We start from the raw sequence: 20,322 nt of genomic DNA, 5'->3' as shown, positions 1-20,322 counted from the left end.
CCTTCTGACATTTTTCATTGATGTTTAAATGACATTTTCAGGATTATCATAAAATGGTAAAAAAGTAGCAAAACAAATGATGGAAGAGGAGGAGGGAAAGGGGGATGCTCAGAAAAAGTATTGTGTCAGTTATGCTGTGCAGCCTTGCTGGGAATAAAAATTCTTCAGCTGTTTTTTGTTGATAGAAAAGGGAAATTTTTTGTTCTAGAAACAAGATTGAAACTTTCACCTGGCTGTAGAAATTTCACTTGAATGTGGCCACGGTAAAAAACAATAAATAATTCACTAATACCATTGAATTGGTATTACAACTATAAGTTGTAATATTAGCATTCAGTCTATTAAAAAAAAAAAAAAAGTAACAATATATTTAAAACATCTATACCAAAGATGAGTTGTGAACCACCAGAAGTAAAGAAGTTTTATCATATATTATAAAACAATAATCCCTACTTTCCCCATCTGTATTGAAGACAATTATTTAATTAAAGCTAAGAGTATATTTCACTTTCATTATATTTAGTTATTATTTACAGATTTCTTAGCTTAATAAAACACAACTTGTTTTTCACTCAGTATCTGTATGTTTTACATTTTTTATGATAATACTCAAACTCTTCCTTGCAGTAGAATACTTATTTTGCAAAATTATGACAAAACATTAAGCCAACTGTCACTACAATCAAGAGAAACTTTTTCTCAATGCACATTTAAAAGGTTGGATCAATTTTGACCTAGCACTGGTTTTGAAATCTTATGGCTTTTCAAGGGTGTTTGAGGCAACTTTAGAAATGGAACATCTGGACCTCTCTATTCAGAAAGTTCTGCAGGTTTCAGTGTTGGAGGTTTTCAAAATCTGATGAATAAAGCACTGAGCAACCTGTTCTGACCTTGGCTGGCCCTACTTTGAGCAGGAGGTTGGGCCAAAGACCTCCTGAAGTCCCTTTTGGCCCAAAATAACCTAAAATTCTACGATTCTAAGACAACTTCCTTCAGCAAAAAATAAACCTCAGCAATTCCATACTAATAACATTTATAGAATAGGACAGAATCTCTTATTACCAGCAGTACATTTATCTAGATAGGATATATATCAGTTCACTCACAGTCATTGCATTTTCACTCTGCAGTAAAATGCATAATTTTAGACTGTGGGTGCTGACTTTTCCCTACTGAGACACCAGGAAACACACACTTCCATGTTGCAGATGGACTAATTAGTCAACAACATGCTTTTTCTCATTTCTCTGATATCATACTTCCTGGGCCTGAAGCTAATTTCTTGGTCTGGTCTTAGAATTAACTTTTTGGTCTGGTCTTAGATTTAACTGTGATATAACTAAACAAATAAGAACAATGAAGCTAATGATGCAAACTTCTCGAATAATACAAGGGAGGGAGGAAATGAACTTTATTTCATATCCTAAGAAGTAAATAAAGATAGTACCCCCTATTCTTTTCACAGAAGTTACGCTTGCACTGCTACACTTAAGTCCACAACTTAAGTTCAAACTCTGATTCTGATGGAATCATCTGTATTTTTACAAAGTCATCACTGTTTCTGTTACACTTACTATGGAAGTTAGATATTATCCTCAATTTTGAAATTTATGAAGTTCACTGGTTACTGCAATTCAGAAATCATTTCAAACTCACCTTACCAAACTATTTACCATTAAAATTTTTATAGACATGACCTCAGAATTGCCAGTTGGCCTCAGTCCAGAGACTAACCTTCAGATTTTAGTTTAATTTACTACGATAGATATAACTAAAGAAAAAACAACTATCTATTCCTCTGGCCCTTTCTGTCTTTGAAGTTTCCTGCTTCTAGTTTCTTGGTGCTCGTATCATACTACTACCTACAGAAATTAAACATAGAAAACTATATGCACTTATTTAAAGTTGTTGTAGATGTAAGTGTCACTTAGGGAGAAGTTTGGCACAAATGAGAGTACTGTATTCAAGTATTCAGACAGCAGAAAGTTTGGAATTGGATTAAGATTTGCAACACTGTAATTTAGAGTGAATTTTAAAGACTGTTTTTAATTAAAAAAAATAGTTACACTGTGGGAATTCATAGTCACATCAGCTCTGCAGGCCAACATTATTTCTGATCTCCATACCTTATCTGTGTTCTCCTTAATAGAAGTTCAATGCTTTTGACATGTGGCCAAAGCAGCCACACAACACTGAATTCACTTTTAATATCCATAAGTACCCTTTGATGTTCCATAGAAAATAATACAGAACAAAGCCTGATATATTGTTATTGGCCTGTTATTAGAGTCCTATTTTACTGTTTTTATGTTTCTGTCCCTGTGATGAGCTGCTTCAGAAGATAAAATAGAAAATTTTAATTCTTATGAGACATTAATGATTTCTTTTGAGATCTAAATCTATGACAGAAGCATTTTTCGCCTTTTTTTTTTTTTTTAGTTAGCAATCAGAGAAGGAAAACATCACAATATACCACAGATTTGTCACTTGCATGATTTTGAATTTTACTGTCTGAGTATGTGCTTTAAGGTAGAGTTCTGAGAACGTGTAGAATATGATTTGTACCCAAGATGTAGCATGACTAAGTAAGCCTTTATCTTTAAGAGGTTGTAAAACAACAGTTTATGTCAAACTAATTGGTGGTATTATATCACTATTAACTGTTATTAGGATCAATTTAGTATAATTAAATACATTGTGTTCAATGACATTACTAGGAAAAGGAAGTTGCTTATTCTCTGCTAATTCGTAAGAGGTTTGTGAAAAATAGCCACTCTTTTAATTTTCCACTCTGGAAAATTAAAAAATAAGTGCAACATCTTGAGCTTTGATTTCATAATGGGTTTTGATTTCAATTTAGATTATTATTTTTTTAATATTGCATTGAGGCAAAATAAAATAATATTGCTTAGCTGAAAAAAATGCCATAAGTTTTAAACTTTTGTTTTAGTAGAAGACTTGATCCGTGCAGGGTGGGTTTTTTTTCCTGTACTCAGACAGCTATGTAAGCAGAAATTCTGATTTCATTATTCCCAATTTCTGGAAACTAAATACAAGATACAAAAGATATGAATGTCAAGTATCTCTGACATAATTTCTAGGTATAATCCATTTCCACTATTCCTTTCTCTGTGAAATCTTAATTCTTGCTAAACAAATAAAGTATTTCTGTAGTGACTTCAGAATAGCAAAAGGTGTTGTGCAATGCCTGGCAATGCAGGACCAAGATCTTTCCTACACAGCTCAAAAGGAGTATCAGCCTGTAGCATCAGCAGTGTAACCCCATGATTGTTTACTGGCAGAAATTTGGTTTCTGAAAGAAAGTTAAATTGATCATTTTAAGAAGACAAACTTCAAGCTAGCGTTTTAAAGAAATTCTGAAGTTAGTGGAGGGCTGTGCATATATACAGTAAATGTCTTGGAGCTTGGATAATATCACTGGCATCTTATACAGTTAAAGGTGTGCTTTGAATGGCAGCTTAGGCAAAGAACCTTATATGAGCCCTGGAGACATGAGTCAATAGCCAAACAAAGAAAGAAGAAGAATAGTGGTTTAAACATGGAAAAAAGTCCAAGCCTTTTGAGGCCAAAAGTGTCCCTTTGAAGGTACTCTGAGTTGTCTCCCTTTTGTTAGAGTAACTTATCCAAAAAGACATGATCCCGTTCTGTAAGGATAGACTTCATTTAGCTCATAACTAGATTCTTAAAAGGTTAATTTTTTTTAATAATGAAAATGTAGCAATAAAGTATGATTAAATAAAAACCTTGAAACCAAAATTATTCTCTATCTGAAATAAATTTTCTGCTAGATACATTTGGTCCTAAACAAAATCTTCTTTGCATGGCCTTACAAGGCTCACCTTATTGCTTGCCGCCTATAGCAGGCAGACTCAGTTTTCTTTTTTTTCAGAATTTTCTGTCTGTGCTGCTGCTGCAGACTCTGCAAGCTCCCTCCTGCCCTTCAGGGAGAAAAAGCTTATTTGCTTTCAGAAGAGGTGCAGTCTTCCTGCCTCCAGATAATTCTGACTGAAAGGGATTCATGTGGGATAAAGCAGAAAGCCAGCTTCCTTCTTGCTAAGTAGGAGTTAGAGTGTACAGAATTCACACAGCAGTGTCTGAGTAAACAAGACTGCTGTACTGCTTGTCCTGTTCTTTGCATATCCAGCTTTATTCAGTAGAGAAAAGGATTGCTTGCATCATCTTTCAAATACTCATGCTGCCTCATATCTGCTGCAGTAAAATGACTTTAATAAAAATGTATGTCTTCAGGTTTCTGGATGAAATGTGCAGTTCCTATCAGCATTTTTCTCCCACTACATAACCATCTAATTATTTTCATTTCTGTTTTCCAGACATGTCTCAAATAACAGAGTGGTGAAAGGGTATCTAGCAGACAAAAAGATCTTTGAGGTGAGAGTGAATTACACCTCTTATATGTCTGTGCTGCTGGCTCAGTCCTGAGCATTACCTCAATACTTGAGGCATAGGGTTAGCAGGGTCAGAAGGGAATCTTTACCCACCTTTTATTTTCAGCTTTTTACTGAAGTATTGGCTGAAGTTTGCCAGACAGAATGATCTGCATACATAAACTGCCCACCAATGCTGTGGGTTTAGGAAGATGTGACCACAGTAAGTGTATCTTAGGAAAATATTTAATAGAAGGGCTTGATTAACTGAAGTCTATGTTTTTCTTAGACTTCAAACAAAATATTGATCACTTAAGATATAGAAAAGGTCAAATTAGTGGTCCCTTGGTGGTCAAATAAATGTTCCCTTGTGGCCTGAAAATCTAAATCCAAGAAATTTTAGAAATTTTATCTTAGATAAAAATGGTAGCTTATATTACCTTATGCTGTTGTGTTCAAATCATGTCATATGTTCATCCATAGAGAGAAAATGAAGTTCTATAAAATGTTTTTTAAAACCTACAGTGTTTCTTTCTTCACTAAGCTTCCTTAATGATAGCTAGTATATTTACTCCTTATAAATATGCATGTAATGTATAAAATATATTTATATCACATGTGAAAGCCTGAGTTCTTAAAATCACTTAGATTAGAAAATCAAAGGCCTCAATGCATTTAAGTGTGTGAAAGGAAATATTAGATTGTGTGTATTATATATGTTAGGTCAGATTTCCAAAAACCAAAATCCATTCAGAAACAGGATACTGTTGCATTCTAGTACTTTTTATAAGGAAAAACATATTTAAAATTTATTTTAAAATTCAGTTGGTAATATTGCTACTTTATTTTAAAAAATCGCAATTTCAGTTATTCTGATAAGAAATTTTTGAATGCTCTGTGAAATTAATAATATGAACAATAGAGTTAAGAATTATTGTATAGATCACATGGGATAGAACAGGATTTAAATACTCTTAAACAGGGAACCAGCTAAAGACATGTCCTGAGGAAATACAGCAAATAGATCAACTGTTTAGACAATAACAGATAGAGCATTTGGTGATATGCAGCAGTCAGAAAGAGAAACAAGTTGTTTCTTTGCTTTTAATAATAAAGATAGACAAAGAAAGGAAATTTCTAGTAAGGAAAAAAAGCCCAACAAACAATTTCTGAATCTAGAATGAAAATATAGTTTTGTTTTTCACAATAAAGACACTTCAAAGAATAGCAAAACCCTTAGTTGTGGTACAGTAGGTCTACTATCAAAGTTCAAGATGTTCTCTAAAAAAAAAAAAAATCAGCCTAACTGGTATTTTAAAAATATCTAAGATTAATAGAACATGACTGCAGTGATGCACTTTACTTGAAATTTATTTTTGGTATTTGTGTACAAAAATAATCTTCAGCTGCAGAAATCTATGCTCATTCACAAAGGAAACTAGGTAAATATAAACTCATAGATTATCTCTTTCTTTAATAATTTTCCAGCAGCAGATATAATAGATGCATTCTTCTATTCAACTTATGTATGGATCAGTTTTCTTATCTGTGTTTTTTAGTGAGATGCTGCTATTGCTCTCTAGCATCTACAGAGTCATTATTTAAACAGTACTCTAACTCATTAAAAAGGGAGAATTATCATAGAATAATACAGTAATTAAGGCTGGAAAAGACCTCTAAGATCACCCAGTCAAACCATTCATCTAATATTGCAAAGTTCATCAGTAAACCATGTTCCTAAGTGCCATCTCTAAATTTTTAAAAATTATCTCCAGTGACGGTGACTCAACCATTTCTTTTGGCAGCCTTTTCCAATGCTTAACAACCAATATTACGAAGAAATTTTTCCTAATATCCAACATAAACTTCCCCTGGTGCAATTTGAGGCCATTTCCTCTCTTGTTACTTGAGAGAAGGGACTGACCTCACCTGGCTACAACCTCCTTTCCTCTGAACTCCTTTTCCTGCAGCTAAACAACCCCAGCTCCCAAATAGAAAGATACATGTAAAGTACATTTAAATTATAAAGTACTTATGAGATAAAGTAAAAAATAGAATTAGTCACAGGAGGGAATATTATTGGCTTGATTCCTCCTCTACTTATCTGTGACAGGATTAAAATCGAATTAATCAAATTAATTCTCTCTAACTGTATTGTGCACATTAGCAGAATTAACTGGAAAACACATATATTCTGACTAGCAAGATTTCAAAATTTTTCCTCTATTTAGTGTTTTTTGGTTCTTATTTGGCTTCAGTTTCACAGTTCGTAAAGCAGAATCTCCTTTGATTCTGTTGCTTCAGTCCAGCATTACCATTTCTGTGGTACTGTAATGCTCTGCTAGTGGGCAGTAATAGTATCACTGTGTAACAGAAATCTTCAGCCCTCAGAAATTAGTTGTCCACTTTTTGAGCTACTTGTGCCAATAGTCAATCTGTGCTGTTACAAAGTTAGTATCTTTTTCCTTTCACAAGTATTTCATACTACCCATTTTGGGGATATTGTTAATTTTCCCTGCTCGTCTGTGTGATAGTGATAGTTATCATATGTATTTGACATTAAATTTCTTTATCTTTGTCCAAAATCCCCAAATCAAAATGAAGAAAGAATCCTTCCAATTTTCTTCATACTTCATGATCAGCTTATTCCTATTTTCCACTTTACAAATCCAGGTCTTGACATCAGTATCAATATTTCCAACATTTTAATTATTTTCATTCCATATTAAATGAAAATGTCTGTATTTCTAAACTATATTCTCAAGCCAGTTTGTTTTCCACGACTTAGCATCTCTGCAATGCATATTGGACATTAAGTAGCAGATATAACCTACTTAGGACTTAACATACAGCGAAATTAAGAAAATACAAATGTCACTTTATTACTGGGGTTAATACACCATAAATAAATTGGAATAAGTATAATAATGTACTTTTTCCAAGTAAGCTCCACTGATCTGGGAAAAGTTTCAGACCATATAAAAATTAGAAATTATTAGATGAGTCAGCACTTGCATTTCATTCATCCCTAGTTTTACACTAGGCACTTTAGGAGGGACTGACAAAAAAGACCAGCACAACTGTGGCTAAGAAAGTATGTTTGTGAGGACCCTGTCAATGGCCAGTTTAGAGGTCCTGCAACTTCCTATATTTTTTGTATTGATAACAAATATAAAACAAGCTAAACCCTGCTGGGTTCACGTACTTAAACTTCTTGCAGCTGATGCAAGTCCATTGACAGCTTTCTTGGGAGAGGTGAAGGAAATTAAAAGATCCTGAAGCTATTTTATATCAAGAATATATTTACCACTGCATTATATAAATATTAAATACAGTTCTCTAACTAAAGAGCAGCAATTGCTAATCATATCTTTTGACTTACACTGGTTTTTGAGGATATGGACCATTAAGCATATTTTCATTAAGCAGAGTATATGACATTTACATGGTGCATTAAACAACAGATGAGTGACTTCTTCACCCATTTGCTGTTATGCTAAAAATGAAGGTCAAAGTTCTGCACCTTTGTGATAAAATAAAAGTAGGAATTTATAATAAAAGTGAAACAGTAAGAACCAAAGACAAGCAAAACAGACAAGCATCTGCAGGATTTGCTACCCACTTTATCTATCATATGCTTATCTTACCTGCCTAAAAGCCCTAGGGAAAATATGAGGTTTGTAGCATGTTGTGAAGGATAATAAATACAGCATACTTTGTACCATATGGATTATCTCAGACTCTCATAAAAAGCTGTCAAAACCAAGCAATATACCAGCTCCTGAGTGAGCATATGCTGCATTTTGGCATGATTAGAAAGATCTTTTTCTGACTAGAGGAATCAAAAAAATTTTACATCTCAAAAGCAAGACAATCAGTCATTAAAAGTCCTATAGGTAATTAGTGCAAAGCTCAAATTACAGACATTAGGAGTTAAAGGAGAGGAATAAAACACTCTTTGAAAGGCAATTGCCAGATTCTGCAGTCAGTTTCGATGGAGCACCTACACCAGGTTTTAATCCTAATGATATCAGACAATTAAAAAAATTTCAAAGTGGGTACACTCATAATAGAAAATGAAGTTACATTCATGACATCTACTGCATAATCAATTTGTAAGTGGACAAATTTGCTAAAACTATTGACAATTATGATCTGAGACTAAAATTAAAATTTAAAATATTTTTCATATAATTGAAGAAACTATTTTTAGCAGTACTGAAATGGACAATATTGGGCCACGAAAAGGCAAATTTCTAATATTGCTGCTGCAGTTTGGTTTGTTTCTGCAATACATATTATTTTATCAACTTGTTTTCATGACAAAGATTGAAGAAGAAAAATCCTGAAGCAGTTAATGGAAGCAGTTTTCTAAAGGCTGGAATGAGAAGACTGTGGTCGAACATCCTCTGCATTGCCAGTAAGAAAATTGTATCTTCACTGCAAAACCAAATATGTAAACCTTCCAGTGCTTGAGTCTAAGATTTCCTTCCCTTCATAATATCCTGCAGTAATCCAATCCCTGTGGAGTATTGCCCATATCCATTTTTCACTGCAGTTCACTCACTTCCCTGCTAACATTCTTAAGAAAACCAAAACAGTAGTCAGAAATGTGCGTGAAACAGCTGCAATGAAGTTGTATTAAAAGTACACAATTACAGTAGTTCACACATGAAATGGGACTGTCAGGCACTGCTCTGAGGCAAAGCTTGGCAACATGTTGGTTTTAGCAGCCAGTGCCACAAATTAGATTAATCTGACACAAAAAGTTATATCCTAACCCAGATTATCCAAGATATCTCAGATTTTGAAGCAAATACAGTCCTTATATTGTACCAAAATTTATTAAGTTATTGCACCTTTTGTAGTCACAATATTCCATCATCATGAAAAATGTACCTCAACAATGCTGCTATTTTTCTTTCAGCATGAATATGGTGGTGAACCAAGAGAACTGGATAAAGGACATTGTCTGGCAGTAATATGCACGTTTATTTGTAAACATTAGATGGTGTGACATTTCTTTTATTCACACGAGGAATTCTTTCTGGGGGATAAACTAAGCAGTAAAATGTTCTCCTATAAGCAGAAAAGGAAGATACTATCACCATTTATGATTCACTGTTCTTAAACTTGTATTTAACAGCACTTATTACTTTTAAGTCTACTTTCATTTAATATGATATTTTAGAGGCAGCATGCTCTTTGAAGATGGCTTATCTTCAGCAGCTGAAATGCATTGCTTTTCCTGAATTGAAAAGACAAAATCCTTTCCATGACAGGACTACATCAAAGAGCTCCAAACAATTAGAATTACATTAAATAATAAAAATAAGCATTTTCTTTCAAATTTTTTTGTTATTATTCATAATGTCTGTTCATAATGCCTAACATATGCACAACAAAGAAAATCCCGTGTGCATATCTACTGTTACAATATGCAGTATCTCCTACATTCCCATTTAACTTCACTAGTTTCCCAGATAACAGTGTTCAAAACTTAACTTATTTATTTCACAGAAAATCAGTTCTGAGAAGATTAAATGTTTGCAAGCCTCTCGAAAGTTGCTGAATAAGTTGCAGCAATTTTTCATCAGTTATTTTAAGCTTTATTTTGCTGTATTACAACGCAGTTGATTAAATGAAATAGTAATTTCATAAAACAACATATATTTCAAGACTGACTATCAAACTTAACTGTCAATGATATATATTTAAATTTCAATAAAGTAAAAAAAGTAAAGCATATATATATATATACATATACAGGATATATACTTTATAATTAACTCAAGCACATGTGAAAATGTATGAAGTGACAGTGAGAAGCAACTCCAAATCTTTCTGACATCTACTTCATTAAGATTTTGAATCTTAGAATCATAGAATCACAACATTGTTTGAGTTGGAAAAGGTCTTTAAGACCATCAGGATCAACTGTTAAACCAGAATTGCCAAGTCCAACACCAAGTTATAGCCCTAACTGCCATGTCTACATGATTTTTAAATCAACCAGCAACGGTGACTCATCCACTTACCTGTGCAACCTCTTTCAGTGTTTCACAACCCTTTCTGTGAAGATTTTTTTTCCAAATATCCAACCTAAACCTCCCCTGGTGCAACTTGAAGCCATTTCCTCTTGTTTGAATTCTTGTTTATTGAGGGTAGAGACTGACCTCCACCTCACTATAGCCACTTTTCAGGGAGTTGTAGAGAACTATAAGATCTCCCTTCAGCCTCTTTTTCTCCCAGCTAAATGGCCCCAGCCCCCTCAGCCGCTTCTCATAAGATTCACACACTTGGCCTTGATCCATGGATTCAGTGATCCCAGATCCCTCTGCAGAGCTTTCTTACCCTCCAGTCAACCAACACTCACACACGACTTGGTGTCATCTGCAGAATGTCATCTTAATACAATGTCCAGAACTATTTCCAGTCTTCTAAAGCGAGTGGAATGATTAATTATTAATTGCTCTGTAACTAGCCTGAATCCCATAAATCCCATAAAGGTATGCATAACTTCTTTTTTGGCCGGACAAATAAGCATGGCCCATTTCCTGAGCTGTCCTGAAATAATTTCCCACAAATGAAAGGAAGTTCCTTTCTTTGTAGGCTCAAAAGGAAAAGCAAAATATAGAGATTAGGTTGGTCTTCTTTCATCATGGGTTATTGTCATGGGCTGATGTAGAGACTCAAATTAATTTCTGCATGATGGAATAGGGGGAAAATGCATAGAACAAGTGTATTCACATCAAAGTAATTAGTGGATATCTGAGGGATTACAGTGCCATGGCAGTTTGAATGCTTCAGTGCCAGGGGAAAAGCTGTTTTAGTAGAGATTTCTACATTACTGAGGGTTCAGGTATTCATACTTTTGCTGTTTTCAGGATCTTAAATCTTACTTAAAATGAACAACAAAGGAATAACAATTGAATTCTAATGGGTTTTAACTATCTAAGTAACTAGAAATTGTATGTCTCCATTCCTTATCCCATTTCTGTGTCTCTTGGGATTTGTCTTCTTTGGGATCCTCTCAGTTGTCTTTAATGGTCTTACAGAGTGAGTATTAATCTTTTTTTCATATAAAAGCTGCTTAATGATTTTATCATCTTTATATCTCTTCTCTAAAAACTACTTTCCAATTTATTTTCTCTATTTTGATATGGAGAGAGAGCTATAATCAGGAAATAAACAGAACTCCGTATGTTATTAGATTTTAGAGAATTTCACTTTTATCGGTGTCATAGAGGTACTGTGTTCTATTTCTACCTGGTCATAGAGAAGCTTACACTTGCTTTTAGCTTCCATTACCATGGCTTGGTTTATGATGTTCCTTTCTGGGTGATAAGCACAACCCCAGTGGATTACTGGTTTTTGTTTCTTGCATTAATTTGTGTATGTTACTGTGTGGTCCCGACCATGAGTGTGGTTTAATTTGCTGGAAAAAATTATCATAGCAATGGTGATTAAAATACAATAACAAATTTTGATTCTCTCCACTGAGTACTCACTGCCACAGCTGAGGCAGAAAGGTACAGTATAATAGATTTACATTCCACTACATTTCCCATAGAAGGAAACAGAGACAGTGTTCCCCTGCAAAAGTTCTTCATTTAACAATGTTGGACAGATATAGCTATAAAAGGACTATCCCAGTAAAAAGTTTTTGTTTCTTCTGCATGCCTTAACAAACTTTTTAAGGACTAACTTACTCCTGAGAGACAAGCAGACAGCTAGCTTGCTTTCTTCTTGCTGGACAAGATAACTGGACCTATTTTAAGCTACCTGATAAAAACTAGGCACCCAGAGAACGCACTAGGTGCCTAACTTTCCTATAAAGTGAACCCAAAACTTTCACTTCCAAGGCTGATGATTCTATGAGCATGCACATTTGGTCATTAGATAGATATATGTACAAAAACCATGGAAAGCCTACTACCTACTCCATTTTCCTACCTAATTTTCTTTTCATTTTATTCTCCTTCAGTTGCAAGTATTGTTACTTTTAAATAAATAATATAGCTTATTATGAGTTGCAAGTCAGTGACAGCAATGAAAGCCATGGTGCTGCTTCTGCCTATCTATTTATTTTCCAAGCTATTTCTATGAGTCACACTGTAATTGCTGAAAATTCAACAATTTCCTGGATTGAGCAGCTTGGAGCTACTGTGCAGCATCTTGCCTGACTGAATGTTTATGTATGCTATAGTAAATTATTTCAATGAGAATAAATCTATTTCCACTAAGCACATTAGGGATGTGATGAGCACTGTCCAACTGTAATTCTAAACATTCTTTCCAAGGATGCAGACAGCCATAACAGGATTTTACTGTACATGTTCAGGTATCATAGTTAATGAGTTATAATATCTGTGAAATTTACTAACTGTCCAAGCTATATGTTATTAGAAACAAGATAAAAAAGACAACAGAAAACTTACCTAATTTGTACATTATACCAGTGTCCATCATCCACTCTAGCAGTGGTAGTGATATTTTTGACTTCTGCTGCTTCATCACATAAATACTGGTACTACAGAGTAAGAAAAGGTTTTAATTAAATTATTTTTAATATTTAAACAGTTTCAGGCATAGAAACTTGAATTTTAAAATAATAAATGATTAAAAAAAAAACCTGAAGGCTGTCATGTGTATCAAGGGAAATTAAGGTTTCATTAAAAATTCTGCATAAGGAAGCCTATTGTACCAGAAATATACAAGTACACATATATGCTTCCTAACCTGCAGGAAAATGCTTTAATCTTTGTGTATTGCACAATCAGATATTATGGGTCTGATTTGCAAAGAAGTCGATCATCTGCAACCCATCTGAAATTAACACTGGCCACGGGTGAATTTTACTCACCATTTTATGGCTTCCTTACACTTCCAAACACGTAATGTAGCATGCAGGCTTGAGCATTTTGGAGCACCATTTAATTTCCTATACTAATGTGAACAAGCACTTGATTTCATGGTTTGTCTACTTGTAATTGTAGCTTGATTGTGAGCTTAGAACCATTTGTTCATTGGGCTTTAAATCTACATTTAATTGACCAGCTTTGTGAATGACTAAGTGAATTCAATTAGTTTTAACATGGCACACTGGGATCTCTGAATAGATTTGTGTCAATTAAAGTACTTTCATATTTTATGATGCTTATGATATGTTAGAAAAATATTTTTCTGCATCATTACTTTACCATGAATACAAGTAAGAAGAACTTAAAGCCATCGACATTTTCTAAACCTTCCATAAATTTCTGCCCATGACTAATCTCATTTTTTTTCTGGAAAAATATAATCACAATATAATGAAGGACAAAAAAATCACAATATAACAAAATAAAAGATAATTTTCTTTTTTGTTTCTCTTCAGTTTATATATATATTTAGTATGGCCATGGTCTTTAAACATGAAGGCAAATATAATAAAAAATGCTATTTTGAGCAGACAATTTCACAGTTCTTACAAAAGAATATAATTACAGGTACTTTGGGAAACTTTTAGCAGGAAAACGGAGATAAGTTATGAGAGAAGTAACTTTTCTTTTAATATCTTTTTATAGCCTCTTTAGCATCTGCCTATCTTTTCATAAAGCTCTAGTTTTATTTCTTCCTCAGAAAAGATGGAAAAAATGGTGGTAGGTAAAGATATACCATGAGACGCACTTTAATCTTTAAAGTTTATAAACAAATATTTTCCTAGTTAGTGTCCACAAAAGCCAAAGAAATATTTTTTCCTGATCCTGTGGAACTCTGATTTAAATAATAGATGAAGAGAAAGGTTTCTACTTAGAGATACATGGTAAAAAAGACACCCTCTATTCCCTAACATGGTAAAATTTCCTATGACAATTCACTCAATTTCTATGTCTATGCCTGTCATAAGCCTTCCTTATGACAATTTTAATGAAGTTCCACATGAGGAAGTTCAGTTAGTTTAGATATAAAATACAATAACGTAATTTGTACCACATGTAAAGACAAAACCTACATTTTTGTTTTTGTGTTTTAATGTTTACTTTTGCGAGTTGTATTGATCATATTAGCCAAGAATTGAATTTAACAGACAGCAAGTTTGACAATTCTTTTCCTTAAATTACTGAAGATGTCAATGATTTCTGTAGCTTCATTTACTACCTTCTACAGTAAGATAAGGAAAAAAATATTAAAATTTTTACAGATTCTAACTTTTATTTACTTTTCCTTCAGTGGGAGATTTTTATGCCTTACCTGCAAAGTACCATTATTGATGACAAGCCGAATTAAAAAACGTCGTAATTTTTCTGGGCTGTGTTCAATATTTAGGAGAAGTCCCTGAGGACTATAGGTCTTAAATTCCAGGTGGATGAAATTTTGCATGTTCAAATATAAGCCTTGAAATTCCAGGTAAGAATCACCAGAGTAGCGAGCATAACTAAAATCTGTGAATAGAATTTTGAGACATGTAAGGATATAAAGACATTTTTCTTCTTCACATTCTCTTATTCTGGTAGTGGTAGCAAAGATATAGCATAATTGTTTATTCAGACATGAATCTGAACAATTATATTAGTTGTCTTCTGTCAAAGGTTAATACTGAGAGTTTATAAAACTAGACATAAAGGTTTTGGTCGAATTATATTAAGCAAGCATATAGATCAATCCCTGAAAGACTAGGCTACAAAGATGGAAGACCTGACACATATCTAGCAGCTTTGGCTCAACATTTTTTTTCAAAGTTAGGTTTTCTCATCAAACCTAGGTGCAAGAATGAATGTGTTTGAAGTCTTTACAGAAACTACTCAGTATAGACAGGAAGGAAGACATTCTACAACCTAATTATGAAGTTGGCATTTTAAAATATATCAACTATTTTGTGGCGCCAGGGTGAAAGCTGAAAATTTCCCTTGGGTCTACATCCAGCTTGTCTGATTTATCTCTAAACCCCTTAACATTCAGCACCCTGTGCAATACCTGGCAAGGGCAGATGCAACTTTTATATAAATAGAAAAGGTATGTAAATACACGGCTTCAAGTCCATCAGATGACATATGACTACACTTAAAAGGGGCTTCTTTGGATTTTTTATTTCTTCCTGTCCCCTTCTTTCTTCTTGTCTTTCCTTTCCCTGCTCCCTTCCTATACTTTTTCTGCTCCCTTCCCTTCCCTTCCCTTCCCTTCCCTTCCCTTCCCTTCCCTTCCCTTCCCTTCCCTTCCCTTCCCTTCCCTTCCCTTCCCTTCCCTTCCCTTCCCTTCCCTTCCCTTCCCTTCCCTTCCCTTCCCTTCCCTTCCCTTCCCTTCCCTTCCCTTCCCTTCCCTTCCCTTCCCTTCCCTTCCCTTCCCTTCCCTTCCCTTCCCTTCCCTTCCCTTCCCTTCCCTTCCCTTTCCATCAAATTTCAGTCAATCATCTCTACAGGGATTTAGAGTATCGTTGAAGGTCACAGATCTCTTCTTATTTTCCAAAATAGGTAACATTTTACTCTGTTGTGACAACTCCAATTGCAAATACCTCACTGTATATGCTGAAATTCGGAACAAAAATGATACTGAGATAAATCCAAAACTGTTGCTATTGAACTTTTGTGAATCACTGTTAGAGTTGAATTTTATCCTTTCACAACTTTGCATAAACCTATTTACAAAGTCAGAGTCACTGCGGTCAAAACTCAAACAAAACTCTTAAATTCTCAGTACTATACAAGAATCATCAACATATGCATACATTTAACATGCAGTAAAATAAACCATAAATTTCAAGCAATACCAATCAATAACCAGTGCTGCAATAAAAGAGATTTTACCGTTTTAAATGTATCTAATCCTTAAAAATTCTTTTTTGAACTATAGGCTTATAGGTGTAAATTTCAGAATATTTAATTTAAAAATTTGTACAGAATGCTTTTTACATTTTATAGAGAGGACAATTTCTCAAAGAAAAGGCTTTAGAGAATTATTGCCAATCCCTAACCCTTGTTAGTTTTCCTTCCTGAGCTAGCCACTGAGCTCTAAATCTTCCTCTCACTCTTTTTGCCCTGAATTGCCCCTGAATAGGCTTTGCTTATCCCAAGGAACCACTCAGTTATCCCCACGCTCATGAAAGTCTGGTATCTAACCATCTCTTTTTCTTGATCCATTTAGGAGATCAGCTTGGCTAAAAGATAGCAAATTTGCACACAACATCCCCTTCCTGAAGTCCTAAATCCTTCTGCTACCTTCTCAATGTTTTGGAGGTGGGTTGTTTCTATCGTTCAGTTGTTTTTCTTTACCACATTGTTCAGCGTATAATAAAGTTGACATGTAAGAACAGGTCAAAACTATGTCAGCTCTTCAGAGATTGGCTAGCACAAAGCATTTGAGACCCTATATCTCACAGAAGAGTGAAATCTGTAGTCATAGACCAAAAAAAAAGAAAATAAAATAAAAGGTAGGTGCAGGAACAGTTTATTCACGATTTCTGAATCTATAATTTAACTCTGATAACTGAGGCCAGATTGAATTATCTACTAAAATTCAAGGAAGACCAAACAAGCACAAGCTAGTGGCATCTACCCTTAGCTTTCTCTACGTAATTGTAGCAAGCGCACAGAGCGCTGTAGAGAAAACTTGTTACTTTATTCTGACCAGCAGCCATTTCTTTCCATCTTCATATGATAACAATTGATGATGCCCGGCAAGACAATGCACTCCACTAGTTCACAGATTTGAGGCTGGTTTGGCTTCTTCTGGGAAATGCGTTTGCGCTGCTTAACAGAAAAGTTTTAAAATAAATCATCTGCAGTAAAATTGCTGCAATTGTTCTGTGTCCGCAAATATGGAAAGAGTTAATGAGAGAAAGAACTGAACAATATTTAGCAGGCTCCAGGTTTCTGCAAAAACCCATAAAAACATGCTACTTCAATAACAAATAGGCTACATACTTTCCCACAACAGCTATTAATATAAACCACTGGTGTGGTTTTACCTATTAAGATTCTCACATTGCTTGTAGCAGCACACAATTTCTTTTTAGAAAACATAAGCTTTGCTTATAATCCTTCTGCTTCTTAAATACAGCTTTTTCATTTGACCTCTGGAGTTGGCTTCCTAGATTGCTTTTTGTCCTAATGGAGAGGACTCATCCCCCAAGCCTTTAGAACAACAAAAATAAAAATTGAAACTGTATCTTATCTTTCACTAAGAATGCCTAACACTTGCTTTCCTAAGAAACCGACAAGCCCTTTGACCTGTAAAATCCTCTCAGCTTTAGCTTGTTCCTCTACACACATCCAGCTCTCCATGTTTTTGTGTTTACTAGACTTCATATTGATGCCTGAATGTTAAAAGGTTTGAGATTCAGCTGTAATATTAAGCAGATACAGAGGCAGGTCTGAAACCCAGCTGACAGGCGAGCTTCAGTGACTCTTGCCACTCCCTACTGGTTTTCTCTATTCCAAAGAGCCCCAGCTGCATCACCTTCTGAATGGAGGCCTGTAAATTTACAAATTTTTGACAGCTACACAATTGTAAGTTTTGGTTTTTAAAGCAGGTAAAGAGATAATAAAAACTTTTAATATATTCTCAAGCATGCACTCCTGGTCATTGAACTTTTGCCTCCATGTGTTTCTATGTCTAATGCACCCCCTGCAGTTTGCATGAACTCAGGCACAAAGAGAATTATAATAACTCTCTTCTTCTTTCTTCTGCTATTCTTTCTGTTATGTTACACCTGGAAACAAAATCCTCCTGTTCAAGATACGGGTCTTTTTTCATGGATGTATATTTCATATCTTTTGTTATTCTTTTAATTAGAACTATCGTACAACATTCAAATAGAGGGCATTGTTACCTATGGAAAGGGCCTATCATGAAAAATCAAAACAATTTATTTTGTATTTGAAATTTTTATTTATTTTTATTAAGAATGAACACATTTCTTTACAGTACAAAACTGTGGTCATAAAAAGCACTTATCTTTGTTTAAAACTGGATAATACCAAAAGAAAAAAAAAAATTAGTAAAGGAAAACAAGAAAGAGCAAGGACTGTTTCACAGGGCTGTTTGCAGACCCCTCAAGCCCAATAGCTGACTTCCAATGGATGTCCATGTCCCAGGCTTACACAAACAGCATGCAAGGAGCAGTGCTTCCCCTGGGATAGCTTATCAGTTTCCTCCATACAAACTGCCATGGCTTTCTCAGCCAGGGTGTGCTCATGGGCATCCAGCCCTGCTACCACCTTCTGTGAGCCTGGCTGGCAGGACCCAGTGCCTGCCCCTCCAGTGGCCACACTATGGCCATGCCATTGGCTGCCATGCACGGCACAGCTCCCTCCCACTCCTCACTGCTGCTTGGGGTGAGGTCTCTCTGTGTGCTCTGGCAGCAGCTCTGTGTTCTGTGGTGAGGGAGGTGTAGGGACAGACAAGGCAGCTGCCACCATCAGGCAGAATTATGCAGAATTTTGCATACACATGTGTGGAGAGGAAGCTGAGCCAGACATAGAAATGGAGTAGGCATGGCCAGAGGCCATGACCCCACAGGTAGGGATGGGTGGGCTGTTGAGACAGGAGAGGCTGAAAACTTGGGATGGACCAGCAGACATGCAGCTGCTCAGGGCATCGCTGAAGGCAAACAAGGTTCTTCAGGACACCCTCAGAGCCAGCTCAGCCCAGAGCTGGTGTCTGCAGAAGGGGGCAAAGACAAGTGAGACCATTACCCAAGACTCCTTTCTGTGAGGCATGGAGGCATCAATACTTTAGTTGTGAGAAACTGGAGGACATTGCTGGTTTGAAACCTTTCAAGCACATGTGCAGGGAAAGGGGCAGGTGATGCCCTGCTCCACACACCCTGCACCCCAGGGGCTGTATCCCAGCCCTGCAGTGGGGCCAAACCATGGCATGTGGGAGGCAATGCTTCACTCCCCAACCTCTAATCCAGATCCTGAGTGGCCAAATGACCATAAGTGCCACCTAAGGGAAGGGCCCAGGAAAGCTAACGGGTATGGAAGTCAGAGCATAAGGCACACACAGGTCTTGGCTCTACATCCTTTTGGAATTTCTCTCAGGCGAACGCTACTGGAATCAACAGTGGTAGCTATATTTGTTTTTTCCATATCTCTTCTCTCTTTCTTCTAATTCCTTCTTCTCAAAGTCTGAGTAACTTAAAGTCAGATGGGTTGGAGTTTCCTAAGTGGAATGGGCTTAGAGTTTGCTAAATGAATGCTTTGTGAAATGATTTATGCTGATTGAATTTTGCTTTAACATTAAAAAAGTTCCCAGATTTTCTGAAGTTTGACAGTAAGGTTTTTATTTGTTTGCCCTTTTGAGAATATCTTGTCAGTGTTTCTCCCTTGCATTTAACTCAAGTTGCAAAAAAGAATGTTAAATCCTTTTAAAAGACTCATTGAGTGAGCTCTGGGGCCTTACACCAATCCAACCTGATGTCCTCAGAGGCTTGTCTGTCAGCTTGGCTGTCTATCAGAGCAAGGATCTGGGATTCTATACAGGGACCAGCAGGCTTGCCCAGCTCACAGTTGGTTAACCCTTGTTACTCTTCCCTGTGGGCACTAAAAACACTGCAAGCGTAGCCCAATGCAGCAAGAGTGACTGCAGAGCTCTTGGTGTGGGAGGGAGGCATGGTAATCAGTCCTGCCATCGAGCAAGAAGTCTCACAAGGAGGTTATTGAGCCTCCAGTCAGGCTCTTTATAGACATTAATGACAGAGGGATAAAAGAAAATATTCTTAAATTGAAACAGGTATCTTACCACAGGAGAAACATACTTGCTGTCCTAACTACAAAAAATTATTCTCCCTATTTTTTTTTAACTTTACAGAATATAAAAGCAGGTTTAATAGATAATATTAGTCTTACGATGGGGTTTTTTGTTATCACTTTTAGAAATTTATGTTTCAGCTGGCCTAGGCATGTAGGAGTGGGGTTTCGTTTTTTTCACTCTC

At 35.5% G+C, this 20,322-nt stretch overlaps 1 protein-coding gene across 1 annotated transcript in view; it reads right to left on the bottom strand.

Annotated features, from left to right (window-relative positions):
* The window catches only part of EYS (EGF-like photoreceptor maintenance factor), a 789,024-nt gene that overhangs the window by 240,603 nt on the left and 528,099 nt on the right, over positions 1–20,322 (bottom strand). Inside the window, exons 33-34 of the mRNA XM_088162233.1 lie at positions 14,643–14,833; positions 12,848–12,939 (exon numbers count right to left, since the gene is read on the bottom strand). Of these exons, the coding sequence (XP_088018359.1) occupies positions 12,848–12,939; positions 14,643–14,833 (283 nt within the window). The remainder of the gene's footprint in view (positions 1–12,847; positions 12,940–14,642; positions 14,834–20,322) is intronic.

Source organism: Sturnus vulgaris, chromosome 3, assembly GCF_052056855.1.
Source record: "Sturnus vulgaris isolate bStuVul1 chromosome 3, bStuVul1.hap1, whole genome shotgun sequence".
Taxonomy (NCBI): Eukaryota; Metazoa; Chordata; class Aves; order Passeriformes; family Sturnidae; genus Sturnus; species Sturnus vulgaris.
Note: the sequence above shows the minus strand (reverse complement) of the source record. Positions and strands in the feature narration are given on the sequence as shown.